This window comes from Anomalospiza imberbis, chromosome Z (genome assembly GCF_031753505.1).
Source record: "Anomalospiza imberbis isolate Cuckoo-Finch-1a 21T00152 chromosome Z, ASM3175350v1, whole genome shotgun sequence".
NCBI lineage: Eukaryota > Metazoa > Chordata > Aves > Passeriformes > Viduidae > Anomalospiza > Anomalospiza imberbis.
This window is the reverse complement of record NC_089721.1, coordinates 62,369,554-62,387,500: the sequence shown is the minus strand read 5'-3', so window position 1 is coordinate 62,387,500 and position 17,947 is coordinate 62,369,554. Positions and strand designations below refer to the sequence as shown.

The 17,947-nt window shown below is 41.8% G+C and overlaps 1 protein-coding gene and 1 long non-coding RNA gene across 4 annotated transcripts in view; both read left to right on the top strand.

Moving 5' to 3' along the window:
* ABCA1 (ATP binding cassette subfamily A member 1) overlaps positions 1 to 17,947 on the top strand; it is a 100,323-nt gene that overhangs the window by 31,195 nt on the left and 51,181 nt on the right. For all 3 annotated transcript variants that reach the window (XM_068176209.1, XM_068176207.1, XM_068176208.1), the window contains exons 4-5: positions 910 to 1,051; positions 1,917 to 2,038. In XM_068176209.1, coding sequence (XP_068032310.1) covers positions 910 to 1,051; positions 1,917 to 2,038 — 264 coding nt within the window. The remainder of the gene's footprint in view (positions 1 to 909; positions 1,052 to 1,916; positions 2,039 to 17,947) is intronic.
* On the top strand, positions 2,045 to 3,524 carry LOC137464758 (uncharacterized). The gene is made up of 2 exons (XR_010994402.1): positions 2,045 to 2,475; positions 3,137 to 3,524. It is a non-coding gene; the product is annotated as an uncharacterized lncRNA (long non-coding RNA).

Genomic DNA, 17,947 nt, shown 5'->3' with positions numbered 1-17,947 from the left:
TTTTACAAGATGAATCTGAAAGTCTTAGCATTTTTCCTCTTTCTCCCTCCTCCTCTTTCACTGCAAGCCCCTCAGCCAAGAAGAACAAAAAGGCAAAATGAAACAAAAGTCAGGCCAGATGAATAGCTCTTCTTTTAAGCAGAGAACTAGGAGCACAGAGAACTGGGTATTGGAAACAATAAACTTTGTTTCCTTAACCCTTCTGCACAGAGTCCTAGGCTTTCTTCAGGGAGGGTTGATAAGATTCCCATCTTCCTTCAGCCATCCACATGAATCCACCTTGCTGTAATTTAACAGCTTTGATACTACTTCTTTCTTGGGCTTTGATACTTCCTTTGGGGTTGTGGAGGTAGGGAGCCAGCCTGCTGAGTGATTGCATGCTGGGAGGTTGAGGTGGGCACCAGAGGCTGGGCACCTGATCCTCAACGTCTTGAGCTTTAAGATACTGAGGAAGGGGCAAAATCTTCCTCCAGGATCCCTTCCCTAGCGTGGGGTTGAGGAAGCAAGCTCACTGCAAAAAGCAGCCTGACAGCTTATGTAAGGTCTAGGATTAAACAAGGGAGGCCTTTCTTTCCCAGTCATTGGGAGGTATGGGATTCACAAGTATACAAGTGGCATACTGGTGGAGATCTGTCACGAGTAGTTTGCTACTGCTTTCTTCTTAAACAGGATGTAAACTCTGGCCTATGACTTCACTAGTTCTTTAGTGGAAAGGTTTAGACTTCAGCAAGATTTGAAAGAGCAGTGTGGAGAGTCAAATACATGCTTAGTACTTCTTTGGGTTGGCTCTTTCATAGGCACCTTGGGTCAATAACCAGTGCAGGGTTAGCACTACTCTTCAAATACAATCCTGTATATTAGACGATTGTATCATGTGTTTGTCTCCTAACGCCTGTGTTTCTATTCTAGGTCACTTTCCAAATAAAGCTATGCCTTCAGCAGGAACCTTGCCATGGATACAGGGGATCATCTGCAATGCCAACAACCCATGTTTCCGCTATCCAACTCCCGGGGAATCCCCTGGTATTGTTGGAAACTTCAATGCCTCCATGTGCGTTTGTCTGCTTTTGCCTCATCTCTGTTCTTGGGGAAACATGGGGGAGAGGGATATTGGAAGTCACCTACCAGTTGTGCAGTCTTACACTATGTGAGGGTTTTGCAGTTTCCACCACCTCTGAAGTACCAGATTCTTCAATTGCCAAGTTCATAGGGGCTAGCAGACAGCTGGTACATGTGCAGAATTCCCAAGTCCATGTACCTGAAGCTCTTGGTGAATGAAAAGCTTTGTGTGGATAAGGACTGAGTCCATTCTCTTACATGGGTTCAGAGTTTGACCCCAAAAAAGTAAGACTTTTTAAGATGCTCCTTTTTTCAGAGCATCTTTTTTTCTGGTTAATGAACCTCTGAACAGCATAGAGTGAGAGGCAGTGAACAGGTTTAGGGAATACTCCCTGATGTTTATTACTTATTACTGGCTAACATGATGCAGGAAGCACAGTTTATGGCCAGCTTTTCTATACCTTGCCCTACTTGCTATATTCATGGGTCAGGAAAGATAGGCTTACTGCAGAGCATAATGCACCTGCAACCTGGAGAAGCATTTGAAAGGAGCAAGGATATTCTTAAATTATTGTGCTTCTAAGAAGCAGCAGTTTATAAGCAGCAGGAAGCCCTCTACATCTCCATCCTAAAAATGCTTTCAAATGCATGATGTTCAGTGTAACTTAGATTGACCTTGCATTAGCAGACATCTTTTATTAGGCTTCTTAGATTGTCACAAGGTAGTCATTGAGGAAAGGGTTTTTTGTGCTGGAGTGACAGGGGGATTAAAGTTTGGAATTGGTATATAAAACTATATCTGTGGATGGTGGTTCACAGAGCTGATGACTGTTAGTTGTTTTTCTGTTTTCCTGCAGTGTTTCCCGCCTGTTCTCAGATGCCAGGAGGTTACTGCTGTACAGCCAACAGGACACGAGTGTAAAGGATGTCCAGAAGGTCCTGGGAAAACTACGCAAGTTGGGAAATTCCTCTGGCTTAGGTAACAGCCTGATAGAAAGAGTCAATATCTGGTATTTCTGGCCTGGTTAATTTCATGTGCGTGGAAATTTCAGGAACGTGCCATAATATGAATGTGCGCGATTATAACTTCTGGTTTGTCAAACCTTTTCCAATCCTGCAGAAGTATGTGTCAGAGCTTTGTGTGCTCTCTGATTTATTTGGTGGAAGAAAAAAGGCGTGGTGTGTAACGCCAAGAACAGCAGCTGTTTTGGATGGGAAACTATAATCCTGGGCGCGCTGAAGTTAGTCAAAGTGCTTGTTTTCTCAAAGGAGCTGAAGTAGCGTGTCTTGTTGGAAAGCACTAGTTATTTTGATATTTTGTGAAGTGGTAAACATAATGTAGCTACAGTTTAGTGTTCTACCCTCTGAACTCCAGAGGGAAGTGTGCTGGAAGAACACAGATGGGGAAAAAATGATGTTGGTCTCTGTCTTGGTTCAGGGCAAAATGGGGAGAGTACCCCTAAAGGGGTTCCTCTAGAAAGCAGATTCAATTGGCCCCTATCCCCAACTGGTTCGGGAAAAAAAGTATTTTCTTGGAGAAAAGTGGAAAAAAACTGTTTATTAAACAAGAAAACCTAAACAATATTAAACATTAAAAACTTCTTGCCACTCTAAAAGAGGGACAAACTCAGAAGAATCTTCCCCCCCCCCACCCCCCGGCAAGGCTGCAGCTCAGCTCACTCAGTCTCTTTCAGTCCCTCCGGCGCTGGAAATGCCACGGCCCCTGCCCGGCCCGCTGGGCCACAGGTGCGAGCTGCCGGTGCTCTTCTGGGTGTTCAGTCCAGAGCAGGTTTGAGCAGGTCCAAAGAAAAGGGAAAACCACAGTCCAGGGAACTTCTTTACCTCAGCTAGCTAAAACTAACTAAAAAGCAAAGGAGAGCTCTGTCCTGCTGTCTGTCCATCCGCAGACAACACAGTCCAGGAGAGGAACGTGGAGGAGTGAGTGCAGTTCCTGGAAACAAACTCCGCACTTCTTCTTCCCCCTTCACTCCTGTGACAAGTCTTAAAGGTGCAAGACTTATTACTCAGTATAAACAGGACAGACAATTGGGGATAAAAGCATCACACAGTCAACTAGGACAGTCTCCAATTTACAAACTCAAAGCTGATTATTATCTGACAATGAAATATCCATTTCCCTTCTTGTGTTTGGTTTTGGAGGGGGATTTTTTGTCTCTATATGACTTTGGTGTAGTATACTCTCTGATATTGTCTGGCAGGATTTTGAATGGCAGGGTACAAAATAAAACTGTCTGGTTTCACTGCCCCTATTTCCTATGATAATTAGAATCCTCCAATTTTTAGCTTGTATGAGAAGATGGTGTGCCTTCCTGTCCTGTGCAGATGAATGAGTGACTAGTGTGAGATTATATGGGAAGCTTGCAGCAGAGCTGGGACGTGGAAGAGCTCTGTCCAGTCTCAGGAAACGTGGTGGATCTCTTGCTGTTGCCGGGTCTCTCTGATGTGGTACCTTGTAAAAGTTTTTTGGCATATTCTTCTCTGAAAGATTATCTGTCTTGGCTGCTGTGTTAGTGTGGCATGTGGCTGGTGGAAGTGATGGAAAGTAACAGTTTAGAAAGACATACTGCAGGGAAATAGAAAAGGGAGCACAGCCATTGAGGGTCTTCACCCACAACCTTTATGCAGCATGTAGATCTTTTTGGACATAGATGGTATTTTGGTGTTTTGTGAAAATTGCCATTGGTTTCACAGCAATAGTTCTTCTTATTTCTCATCATTTGAGAATGGCTCAGGCAGGCTGCAGGGAGAAAAATACCTGAGCTGATATGATGTGAATAGTGTCACATAGTCTGATGTGTACTGAACACACTTAAAGCAGAGATGGTGTTTTTACATTCTTTTCTGTGTTGCTCAATACATTGCAGGTCACCTTGGAATAACCTGCACTGTTAGTGACAGGTTGGCAGGTATGTGCTGAATGTATGTGCAGACATGGACTGTGCAAGGTATTTGTCTTGGGTATTTAATCTCTGTCTCTCCTCTTCAGGGTTGTGCAGAATTGTGACGTGATCACATCTGCATATAATACTGTGGGATCTACTGACTCTGACCATTAGTTCATAGGTGTGTATAAAGAACACACCTCCTTGCTGAGGAGCTCAGTATCCATACCACCAGGCCTTCTCACTTTTTACTCAGAGAACTGGTGAGTGGCATCCTCATGCTTTTACCTAAATCTGGAGCAGCTTTAGAAGGGAGAGGATACAGAGTGAACCCTTTGTGCAGAGATGGACACATAATGAACACAGCCAAAATGAGTCTACTATTTCCCAAGGAGAAGTTTGATGTTGTTTTCATGGATATCTTCAGCTGTTGGGTTTGATTTGCTGGGAACAAGCTCTCTCCATCAGAATGACAGATATTTTTGTTACTGGTTTTACACTTCCAGCAGTAGTATTTTACTCTTTAGCAGTACTACTTTTACACTTGCATTGACAAGTTAACTCTTCCAAAGAGAGTAGATCCTGGTCTGGTGTTTTGTATTGATACATGCAGTGAATGTCAGACATGGACATTTACAAGAACACTATCAAAGCCATAAACTGAAGCTCTTGCTGCTGGGAAGGTTTGAGGGGGAGGAGTGATTCCAGCAAGAGTTTTGCATATGGAGTGCTATACAAATTGAAAGTCAGAAGGCTGAAGTTTCTCTCTACTGTAAAGACTAGTAGACTGACTGTAAAAACAAGCCTCAGATCCATTCATCACAGATTGTATTTCTATAATAAAATATTTCAAATGTGTAATCAAAAAATCAAGCCTCTGTGTCATTAGAATGACAGAATGTCCATTGTTGGTAAGGCTTTTGGAGAACAAAGCCTGTTTGTCTTTCTCATGCTAATTTACAAAGCCATCCAGCTTGGTGGGTCCTGCTGTCCATTCCTTGGCTATGTAATTCATGCTTTGACAGCATGAAACAGCATCCTCTAAACTTAGAAGCACTCTTTATACTTAGCAGTGGTTAGATTTCTGTGCAAGGAAGGTCAGCTCTCAGTTGCTGTTGACAGTGAGGTGTGAAAGATGCAGATCCTCTTCACTCTGGGGCATTTCTTCCAGTGACTCTGGGAAACTAAGGAGACAGGAGTGGGTGTCAGATGTAAGTGCGCCACCCAGCCTGAAAGCACTGTCTCTATACATGTGTTTCCCCCAGTAGCAGGAGGGCTAATTATCAATAAGCCAATAAATGAAAATGTAATATCCTGTATGTTTTAACTCTGGCCTGGATCTGAAGTCATGTGAATTGGTGGTGCAGACAGGTGCAACTTTGCAACTTCCCCAGTGGAATAGACTGTGTGCTCCTTGGTGTGTGACATGGACTCTGTTGGAGTTTCTGCAGCTCCTTTCTCCCCTCACATGCTCTTCCGACTCCTGCCTGATGATTTTGATACAGGCTTCCAGGAGTTGATCTCTCATTGCAAATTGAAACTAATGCTAGTCATGCAGAGCACTGATGTCTATATCTGGCTTCTGATGTCTGAATCTGTTCAGAGGGCATTTGCCAAAGTCCTTTTGCTTGAACCTTCTTCAAAACAACCCTCACAAACTAATGTTCAAGGTGTGACTCTTAGTCATCTGGTCTGAAGTTAGGCATGAGCTGAACCTTGGGGATGAGAGACCTACTTAAGATGGCTCACGTTGCTTGCACAGGTATGAGCGTGTCAGTGTATTTGTTAAACATAAGGTAGGACATGAAGGTTTTGTTCAGGACACGCTATCTACTCATTCCGACAGGCTTTGTATCTTAGGTGTTTCTTGATAAGGTGGGAGATAATTCCTCATAACAGGGCTGTTTGTGGAGGAGTTTGGGGAGGAATAGCAGAGAAGATCTGATCTCTCTGTTGGAGAGGAAGGTGTTATCAGTAGGGAACAGTCCAGTGTTGCTTCACGTTGCACATTTTTTGGCCAGGATGCCAGGATAAAGTGCTAAGTGGCGGTGTGAGGGAGTTCAGCACATGCAGCTGTCGTGCTCTATGGGCACTGCTGTTGTGTGCCTGCTTCCAGCAAGCCCCAAGCAGTGAAATCTACGTGCAGGCACACACATACCATAGCACAATCAATTTTGCAGGCAGGTGCCAGGTGCCCTCTCTGTTCCACTTGTTACATGTCTGTCCAGCAATGTCACCAAGGTCTTTAACACTCATGATAAGGCAGAGTGTAAATCAGTACAGAGAGCCAAAGACCTTGGTGACGGCACTTTCAAGAGCATGACAAGGTTGCTGGGATTGCCAGCTGCAGAAGGTTTGGATTGCTGCTTGCAGGCACTGAATTTGCAGCTGGCCTCAGTGCCATTTTATCAGGTTAAGTGTTTGCAAGAAATAAGCTTTTCTTCTGTTTTGAAAGATGAGATACAGCTTGCTATTGACTCTGAGGCACACTTTCTTTATTTCTTCCTTCTGTCTACAAGACTCCAATATACTTTGTTCTGCCATGCCACAGGGTAATAAATTAACAAGTATAATTAAAGCCATCTTCTTTGGTTTCTGCTAAAAGTCACAGATATAAGCCAGCCTGGCTAGTATTTACTGCATTGCTCTTAGTTTTCAGTGATCCCAAAGGGCATGTTTCTATTTTTCTTGAAGCCAGCCCAACTAAACATAAATGGAGCAATGAAATAGGCAGAGGGAAACAAACATCCCCTAAGAAATTGCATCAGATCTCAGGCTATTATTCCACATGTGCCCTGCCTGTCCCAGTTGTTTGCTGGATTAGTATTGCTTGTGGCAGAAGAGACAAACATCATCTGGGTGGCATTCTTTGCTGTTTTTGCAGTCTGCTGCACACAGAGATGTCAGCACTGAAGGAGTTTGCAGCCTGTCTGGTCAGTGCTATTAATGCTTTTTTTATTTAACAGGTAAAGGATGGTAGAGGGCTTCTGCTAAAAAAGAGCCTTTGGAGAGGCTTTCTGGTGGCTTGTGTGTTACTGTATGATTACAGGGTGCTCACATGGCTTGTGTGTTACTGTATGATTACAGGGTGCATACATGTTACAGGTATGATTAAGGTGATGGCTAACTCCCTCCTCAGTGTCTTGTCCCTAACAAAATTGAATCCACGCCCTCAAGCTAAACATTCATATTGATTCTTATACCTGCCTACACCTGCCTAATTAGACTGGTTTCCTCCCTGGCTTCCTTTGGGAAGAATCCTAGCAAAAACCAGCTAGGTTAGAATGAAGACTAGCAAACCATATGTCGAGATGGCCTTCACGCCCAGAAACACCTGCAAACACCAGCTGTGGCAGGGTGGCATTCCTTTTGCTGCACATAAATACGCACCTGGGTTCTCTGGTAGTGTGCTCCGCAGTGGCATTCAGATCCTCTCCTTTCCTTTAGGTCAGGGGAAACAAGTGCCAAAAATGCTGCCCTGTGCTACCAGTAGAGGGGTCTTGATTTATTGGGGTGGGTAGGAAGGATACTTTACCTTTGTATATTCAGTAGCAGTTACCTTGCACTAGCCCTCAGCAGAACTCCCTAGGGCGTTCCTGGCTGCTACTGCCTCCCAGCCCAAAGCATCCCTCCAGGAAGGAGAGTCTGGGACTGTGTAGGAGCCACTGTGATTTCTGCTGTGGTCAGATGCAGCCTGTCACAATGAGCAAGTGGAAGAAGCAGCCAGTACAGGGTACTTGGGTTGCACAAAGATTGTAGTTGTTAATTGGGTAGAAGATTCAGGTTGATTGGGTAGAAGATGGCAGTTTTCCCAAATTTGCCTAATTAACTTTTTCTTCAAATCTCTCTGCTGCTGAGCAGGCATAGACATGAAAATTCTTAGAGTTTATTTTTTTTTAAGCAAATAGAAATTGTTTAGGCAACTGCAGATCTTCTGGAAAAACATTTCCAAAACTTTCTTGGAAGGGCACTTTAAGTCCCTTACTACAGGCTGTGGGCAAAGTCACTCTGTGAATCCAGCTGGTGTGTTACTTTTTCTGTCCTCAACTGAAACCGGGAGGCTGACAGTCAAGACATAGGCAAAAGTAGAGAAGACTTCTTAATGGTGCTGGAATCCTTGACTTGGGAAGAATGATGTCTGAACTCCAATGATTCCAGAAGGCTATTTAATTACTTTATTATACTATATTATAACTTTATTACACTATATTACACTAACAAGAACTATCACTGACTAACTAGAAAACCCGTGACTCTCTCCTGAGACACGCGTGTGGATTTAATTGGTCAATTAATTCAAAATACTAATCACTAGAATTTAATCAAGTAATCACCTTGGGTAAACAATCTCCAGACTGCATTCCACATGGGCACAAACAGTGAATGAGATAAGAATTGTTTTGATTATCTTTTCTCTGCTTCTCTCACAGCTTCTCTCAGGAGAAATCCTGAGATAGTTAAGTGTCTCTCTGTTCAGAGGGTATGTGAATACCACAACTTTTTATGGCAGCATTGGTCCTAGGTTTCTTCTCGGGCAGTTAGGTATATGGCTTTAATTAGGTAGATAACAGGATATTTGCATAATTCAATGAATAGCATCCTGTAACTGCAATATAACTAGATATGGAATTATCACTTTCAATAGAGCTTGCTTCTGCTTTCCTTATTATTTTTGGAAGCCAAGGATGTGATAAAACTAATAAAATTATCTTGATGGAGGTCAAGGTACAAAGGTCTGCTGTGCTTTAAAATCTGTTTCCAGGAGAATCATACTTGTTTTCCATGGAACTGTTCATGAACAGTTGTTGCTATGTGACTTTGCTTAGAGGTTGACATGGGTAAACACATATAGCATAATATGTATTGCTGTATTCTGATTCTGTAGAACTGGGCTTTAATGCCTTCTTTTGGTCTGAACTTCCTTTGTACAGGGATGCTTTTGAAGACAGATGTTTAGAATTATGCCAACTTGGATTCTAGGTAGATATGTATGGATGTGATAGAGCAAGACTGAAATATCTTTGAATGGGGTATTGAAAAAAAACATATGCAGTGGTATGTTAAATCTGGCCTTGCTGTAATTTCTGAACTATACCAGGTGACAGGAGCTTGAGAAAAACATTTCTGGGAATCCTGTCGCAGAAGATTGTGTGAAACTTGTTAAAAAAACACAAGGAAAACTGCAAGCTTGTTGGCATAAGGCTGCACTGGCAGTATGGTTACTTTATAACCAGCTAACCTGGTGATGCCAGTTAATGGTCTCAATGTGTGTAGGGGAGTCAACAGCACCCATAACTACAATTAGCAGAGTCAACAGCACCCATAACTACAATTAGCAACAGAGCTATTCTGGTAGATACCAAATTGCAATTTCTTAATTTCTTTCACCTTTATCTTTCTTAAATTGTCTAGATAAAGACACAATGATAAAGAAAACAAGAATTGCTTACTGTGTTTATCAGTAATTAGTATGTGCTGCAGAGAACTTTAAAAGTTTTCTTTAGTCTTTAGCCTTGTCAGCATCATCTGTCAACGCTGACTTTTATTTTAAACCAGCAAATAAAGAGGAAAGCATTAAGTGAACAGTTAAACCTTTCACACTTTGCTATTATCTCCCTCTTTGTATGTAGCCTTGTCAGTACAGCTTGTTAATATCGGGACTATGTTGCCAAAACTTACGCTGTTTTAGCTTGAATTTACCTTTATTTTCTGTTTTCCACTCTGGCAAATTCTGCGTTTCTTTTCACTCACTTCTAATCTCAGAATCTTAAGCAATGCCTAATTTGTGGAAGATTGCATTGGGTTTATTTAAGCTACATTCTGAGGTTGGTTGAGACAGCAGGATAGAGACTTTCCACACTGAGCGTAGTGTTAGTAATCCCCTGGGAAATATGTAACACTGTTATCTGATGAAAAGTTCGGCTTTCTCAGGGGATTTCCGTGGGCCTGAGCTCTCATGACAGTGGAGATTATGAAATTGCCCCATTTGGAAAAAACCCTGTACACTTCTCTGTTTGATTGATACTGAGGCCAGAGTGCCTAGTTTGGGTCTGACCTCCATATCTCTCAAGTTAATATTCAGCTTCAGAGCTGTCTCTGGTAATAATACATTTTATCTTCAGCATGTGTTACAAACACTTATTACCTAATTTTACAGCATTCCTGTGAGCTAAATAAATAAACAGCTGCCCTCATTCTCAAACACAGTAGGATGTGGCAGTTTTCAATGCAGTCAGGATGCAATAAAAGCTGAAAGCTTTTAAAAAACGTTGATGGTAAATCAACTTCTTTTTTACGCAGGCAAGAGGACAGAGCACTGCTTGCCCGATTTTTTTGAAAATCCATGACAGTTCATTTTTTGGGCAGTCTTTCATGTTCTATTTAAATATTTTTGGTCATAAAATAAGTGTTAATAGCAGAATCCTGACTAAAATATTCTGCCACCTGTTGCTAAATTTATTTGCAGCTTTATTAAAATGTGACATTTTCCACTTTCAACCCTAGAGATTTTTGCTGTTGCTGTGTTTTATCGAATAGTAGTTGTGAAATTTTTGAAATACATTTTTAATTCACTTTATGGGTTTTATGTTTATACTTTTAAATGTTTTGTTTTCAAAATTCTGGAAAAATCCATTGAATTAAATGCAACAGCTGCAGAATTTAAAAAATAGGCATAGGCTTAACTATTTACTAAGTGTCAATAATTAACAAGAGTTTGTTAAAACTGTGAATTGCTTAGGCCTGTGTATCAGGAATTCTCAGCTGATAAAAAATTGGTGTACCTTTGAAAATTTAGTGGAATGTAGCTCATCTATTAGCTGAAGATCTTGCCCCAGCTTTTTTTTTTTTTTGTGCTGACCTGGCAGCACTCTGTGTGCTATCTGTGGGGGAGATTCATGCTGTTCTGTGACACACATCCTCTGTAAACAGCCAGAGTTTCCTTCCCTTTCTAATTTAGCTTTAGTTTTAAGAATGATGCAATAAAAGACCCTTAAAAAGGATTTAAAATAAGACCCTTCCTGTGAGTTTTGGTGTTTTGTGGCTTTTTCCCCCCTTCTTGAACCTTCCTGTTCTTCTAAATGTATATTTAGAGGAAGATACTACCTGAGGTAGTATTTAGATGTGTTTTTCTTGACATTGTCAGAAGGTTTACATAACCACAGACAGTCCAGAACTTAATAAGCATAAGCTATTGTATATTTGGAGGTCTTTTCCTTATAGTTGTCTATCTATTGTAACAAGTGCAGCTGAAACATAATTGGACCATATCTGAAGCTGACTGAGCATAGATATGTGCCAGAAGGAGATTTGCTGATGGGGCAAAGACAGCTTACTGCAAAGATAGCAATATCTGAAGTCTGAGTGCCTGTTTGGGATTGTGCCAACCACCTCCTTAGGAAAGCAGCACTGCTGCCTGCCCAACAAAAAGCTAATTCAGAACAGTAGGGAGAAAAAAAAATTTGACACTTGAGACCTGATGTGGACATGGAAGTCCAGTGTCCCAACAATTTTCATTGTGGCAAAGGCACAACTGTGTGACAACACAGTCAGCAGCCATCACCTATGGTTTTACCCTGCTCTGTTCAGATGCTTCCTGCTTAGCAGGTGGGGAACAGTGTGCTGTAAAGCCAGAGAACACAAGACAATGAAGTAGCCCTTTAAGATCACAAGTGTCTTCACCTACCTGATCTTTTTCTTTCTTTTTCATGTTATCTCTGCTGCTGCTACCTTAAAGTGCAAGGAATTTTACTAGTGTATCCATAGAAATAATGTGTAAGACCTCTCCAGCAGTACATACTCAATTTTCTTCAGGTAATTGCAGTGCTTTCTGACTCTGGTACACAGAAAGAGGTTCCTAAAGTACCAGGAGGCACTGCTCTTCTCTGCGCCTAGAAGTAATCCAGTCCTCTGTGTAAAGCAGAGCAGTGCAAATGCTCCAGGGTGTATTTTCAGCCAGCAAGTTGTGTCAGTACCAAAGGGAAGGACTGGTTAGTGTATTGACAGTCCAATAGAAAACCAGCTGGAAGGATGAACTCCTGAAACTACCAAGGCAGGGTCTGTTGGGACTATCCTGGTGTAGTGTAGTATAGTGTCACACTTAGAATGTGAGAGACATGATTTCCAGCTAAAACTTTGTGTGAATTTGGGCAATCATTATTTACTAAGCATCTGCTTTTCAGTTTTTCCCAAAGATTGAGAAAGTTCTTCAATTATTTTGAAGTGCTGTTGCTCAACAGTCTGATTTCCAGTAGTGAAGGGCTTGAATAGTTGCAAAGGTTGCCCTAAACTAGGCACAGAAAACATAATCTTTTATTTACTGCTGAAGTTTGAGGGTTTTATTTCCTTCCATTGGACTTGATACTCAAAAGCAAACCCAAACAACTATCCATAAGGGTAACTTTGCAGTGACCAACTAAATTGAAATGTAGGGAGCAATTATGGGAGGTTGAAATAATTCAGATGTAGATGTATTTTAAATGGAAGTAGGCAGTGTTTCTGGTTAAGCTAAGTGCAGTGTAATGATGGCATGTTGTTAATCTTCGGCAGTTTTTGATTGGCTTTGCTCTTTGTTCTGGTGGTGGCTTATGCTGAAGTGTGCTGGATAAGGAGCATTAGGACTTGGCACTAAATTCAGAAGTGTCAGGTCTTCCTTAACATAGAAAAAGTAAGAGCTACTATGATCTGCTGACTGCAGACTTGGAATTTCAGTCAAGTTCTCCGAAATGTGACAAGTAAGAGGAACACATATCTGACAGGATGAGCCTTCACACCCAAGGGAGGGGTAGCTTTTTCTCTTCTCATCAGCCTTTCTGTGTAAGGAGGAGCAAATACAAGTGCAGGACAGTCAGGGTGCTTTGATCCTGGAAAGCTCTGCCTGCTGTTTTCCTTAAGGCTCATCATTACCCATGCCAGTTTAATGGGAGAAGCTCTTCAAACTGGATAGGCAGTGCTGTGATAATTTTCAAATAGGAAAATACTGCTGGATACATTCTGCCTGCTTGTTTTGGGAAGAGAATGATTCTCATATAAGTGTTTTCTGGTTGCATTTGAACTAGCAGTCTCATGGATGCATGCTTACATAGCCAGCTTATGAAAACACTTCTGCTGTTAATAATGGTCATTTGATTAAAATGTCCAGCCCTGCCTTTTCCTGTGATTTGAATTTCTACTAAATTTACGGTCACTTGCTCAAGTACAAGGAATTCTGGACAGGGTCCTCATTGGTCACACCTTACTCTTTCAACTTCTTCTTACCTCCATGCATTTTTAACAGCATAGTGCCATTGTCATTCCTTGTGTGCTTATGTTTGCTGTTAGAATTGTGGTGACAGGTAGTATGTGACTGGACGTGACCAAGGCATTTGGTTTTCAGTCTCTCTATTGCTTGGGTTTTTTTAATATATTTTACTTTATGAGCTGATGTTTTGAAACATCTAAAACCTGTATATTATCCAGGGCATAATATTCCTAGTGCAGTGAAAATCCAGTCTTAACAGCAAAGAATTACTTCCTGCCTCTGTAGAAGAACCCATCTTGCCCTGAGCTGGATTTGATCTTTGGAGGGCCTTCTCCACAGCTTATATCATCCCTGAATTTGTTTGGTTTACCACTCCTGAAAATAATTTTGTTGTAATAATGCAGTATTTTGAGTTGTCACATGTGTGGTCTGTCATCTCTGTGACTGACAAGCCAGTTCAGAGGCTAAGAAATTTGCAGTTTGTCCTTACTTCGTGAACATTAGCAGGAGAATTTTCAACCAGTTGTAATACCATACAATTTGAAGCTTTGCTCAGAATTTACTTCTTAAAGCATACAATGACTATTCTTAGGGTGTTTCCTTTAAGCCTGCTTAATTTTTTTGCACTGTTTGAAGTCTGTGTAATTTCTTTCTGCTTTTTTCATTTGCAAACTCTATTTCATGGTTTTCTGTGCAGATAACAGAATTTGCCTTGCAACAGGGAAAATCTCAAGAATATCGTTCTGAGGCATAATGTGGTGTTTAGGGTGTGCCCCTCCTTAAGCAGGAGCTCTGCAGGCTGTGTTTGCTGGCAGGGCTGTGGTGACCAGCCTGAGGATTTTGCCTCTGTGCCTTGTGTCTTGGTTTTCTGATGCAGAGTCTTTCTCTTTTCATGTGTGTCATATATATATATATATATATATATATATATATATATATATATATATATATATATATATATAAAAAGAGGGCCTGATGGCTTTTGCACAAAACAACTGCACAAAGGGATGTATTAGCCTTGTGTTTGCTGCTGGCTTCCCACGCAGGGCAGAGGTGGGATTGTGGCTTAATGGCCATCTTACTGCCTGAAGCAGTGTATCCCCAGTGAAGGCTAGCTGAGGACTGGTTTATGTAATATGTATGTGTGTTAGTACATGCTGAGAGCTGTACTTTCTGCCGGAGTAATTGTTCTGGACTATATTTAAAGCTCTTCCAAGCAAAAATCATGACTTGGAGAGGAATGGAGGTGGTCCTGATGTCACAGTCCCAAGATGCGAGGGAAGACCTGGGCCTGTTGCTCAGCATTTCCCTTTCTCTCAGGAGAGGTGCTAGCTGGTGGAGATGGATGGCAGCTGCCTCCTCTTTACTCACATCACCATTTGGCATGGCAGATATACAAAGATGATGGACCCTGGTTAATGGGGTGTTCACTTTGGTATTATCTTGTGTCTGCAGAGGCCGCACTGTTTGATGTCTGATGGCTTTTAGGGCAGAGAGCTGTAGCCTGCTGTAAAACAGGTCAGGCTATGGCTGCAAAGGGAACAGCAATTTGAGAGCAAATTAGTCTTGTATTTTCACACTAGTTGATCCTGCACAACAGGCCTGCTGAGCTGCTTGATTTCTTGTAAGCAAATCAGAATATGGCTGTCCAACTTTTTCAGAAGACAGTTTAGCTCTTGCCAGCAGTAATAGGTACACAGGCAGCTCTGAGAGCTATTCTCACCTCACAGGGGGAAAGCTACCCCAGAGGAAAAGAATAATTAGAACATAGTAAGTGCTAAAAAAAACTTAAAAAATATTACTTTATCATGCTTTTTGGATGTGTTGTCCAAGGTTAGGAGTATAATAAAGGCAGGTGAAAACTTGTTGCCTTGCCCAGCACTGCAAAAAGTTTGCTTTTCACATTGTCAGGGTCATTGGCCTGGTAGGGCACAGTGCAGTAGCATGGCTCACCATTAGGAGATTGCTGTTTGTTCTGGATGATCAATTTACTCTGGATGGTCATACAATTACAAGTAATTCGGTCTTTGGTTCTGCTGTTGAAATTATTTGAGAGCCCATTTTTATTTTTGTGGAAAGTAGCTTCAGACATCTTTTGTCAATAAATCACAGTGATAGGTAGCAAGTGTGAAAATCAGTCCAGATGTTCAAGTGCACCTGTCACCTATTCAAGAGGAATACTTCCTGTGGCGACTGTTGTTGTGTTGTCAGGCCTCACCCCCTGGTTGGGGTGAGCCAGAAAGGTGGAAAAGTCTCTCCTCCAACCCATGTCTCCAAAGAAAGACTCAGTAGTCTTCTGTTGTCGGTCTCAAGGTAGTTTATTGTATGTTATCTAAAAGATTTCTCCCTGAGCTGCTGCGGTCCGTTCAGCAGTCAGGCAAGGGCACACTCCGACACCCAGGGGGCTGGTGCCCTCTTTTATATCATACATTACGTATTAGATGTTTACAGTTTTTCCCCAATGCCTATCACCTATATTGAACAGTGACTTTCTACTCTACACCAATCTGTGAGTGCCAACATCACCAAGAACAGGGAGGTTAGGAAGAAGAAGGAAAGAGGACAGGGCACACCCAAGTCCCTCCATCTTAGAACTTCTGACCCCCACGTACAAAACTCAGACCCCTCTGTACAAGGCCTAAACCCCCCCTGTACAGCACTCAAAATTTCTTCCTTTCACTTTGTGACTATTTCTACTATAATATCTAAACTTTTGTGATTTCTTGTTCTTCCTGCAAGGTTGGTAAATTGTTCCATGGATCAGGTTCAAAGCCACAGGGGTCCGTGGCTGCATTCCAGGGTCTCAAATGCTTTTGACCTGGGCCCGGAACATCCAAGAGTGTCCAAGGGACATTCTGGGTTCCGACAACTTCCCAGATAATGAAAAATTAATACAGACTTCCAGTGTAAAAGGTAATTCTGTGGCAACATTTGATTTGCCTGCCCTGGTCATCTCACCACATGAGGGTTTCTTGAAAGACAGGTATCTAGTAGAACATTTGTAGTGGTCATTTGTGCTACCAGTAAATGCTCACAGCTGCTGGAGCTGGAGCTTTGGCTGTTTGTCTCAGCTTCAGCATCTCTCTGGGCTTGTGTTGTCCAAATCTCCTCTTGCTGGCAGTATGATCAGTGAAGAAGCAGTGCCCTGGGTGAAGCAGGCCTGTGTGACTAGGGTGCCTTGTGACCTTGTTCTCCAGTCACACCTGGGCGCAGTTTTGCACAGACATGACAGCCAGCTGTGCAAACAGACTGGGCCTTCCCTTCCTGTAGAAGTGCAGTTTTACTTGCATGGGGAACTATGAATCTGAAGTCTTTGAACAGGGACAAGAAAGTACCTTGTTTGCTTGCTTGACATTCTTCCTTGCTTTGCTCCTTCTGTTAATTAGTGGAGACAGATGTTGAGCTGGGAACCTAATTATCTTTTTTGGTCTCCTTTGAGCACTTGTGGAACCTTGCTGATTCTAAGGAATGAAGCTAAAGTGTCTCATGCTTCCTCTTATCTTACTGTTTCATCTTGCTGTGACACCGTAATTGCTGTTACAAAAATGATTGGGTTGCCCTGTGAGTAGTCTCTGTGGTAAGAAATAAGGGTCAGAATTTCATACCAGCTTCTGTGTTGCATTGATGTTTGGCTATGATGAATACAGGCTTAGCCAAAGGCTTGCAAGACTCCCCAGCTGCAGTGGATATAAAGTAATGTCATTGTTTTCAGTCTTGCGTGTTTAATCAGTAGAGGGAAGACTCCTGATGACAAAAAGCTGTGTCTATAGATCAGACATATTGCCCTGCTTTCCTCATAGCTGCTGAATTAACTTAAGGCATGAAGCCACTTCCCCCCTTCATGTCATTCTTTTTTTATAGGGAGTTAAAATAGGTGAAACTGGGAAGTAGATCTGACTGTCACAGTATTTTCATTGAGCTTGTTAGCTTTAAACTGGCTGAGAACCTGGTATATTTTAGATGATGGGCACAAACCCTTTGGGCAGAAACCCCACAAATTAACATGAGACCTGGTGAGCTTTGTACTCTATAGTGGATTGAGATAACATTGAATTCCATTTGCATGCCTTTTATTTTTAGAACACAGTGTTCAGGATATGAAAAACAGCCACAATTTCTGTGGCGTTCTGTTTTTCCACCCTGCTGTTTAATTTTAAAAGACACTGCACCATTAAGTTTCTGGAGGAAAGTATGAGACCTCTGTGCTTCTCAGTGAAAGAAAAAAGAATGGGAGAGAAGTGTGATAGGAGAGTTTTGTCCTGTAACCCGCCCCTAAAAGCTTTTCTTTTTTTTCACTTGTCTGTGGATCTTCCCAGTACTATTGGAAATTGTTACTGCTTACTGTGGGACCTGTTATGATCTTGTAGTAAGATCAGCAAAATAAAGTACTCAGCCACGGCTTTTCTTGCACTTTGACCACCCTTTTGAGCTTGTGCAAGTAACTGGGGATGTGTTTATGGAATGAGGAAAATAAAACCCTGTGGCTTTCAGACCACAGGTGCTTCCTTCACTGCACAGTCAGTGTTCAGCTCTGGTCTGCATGGAACCAGAGACCCCCACATAGCACTGATTTGCTGGTTTTTATAATGCATATCTTTATTTTGATGTTCATTTTAATCAGTAATATAGCAAGCATAGAGGTTGTTTTTCTTCACTGACTCGTGTGATTGTCTTGAGCTCTTTGAGTACATTTTGGGGTTTCTTTTTGTTTTGGTTTGTTTTGGTTTCTTTTTTCTTTTTTTTTTTT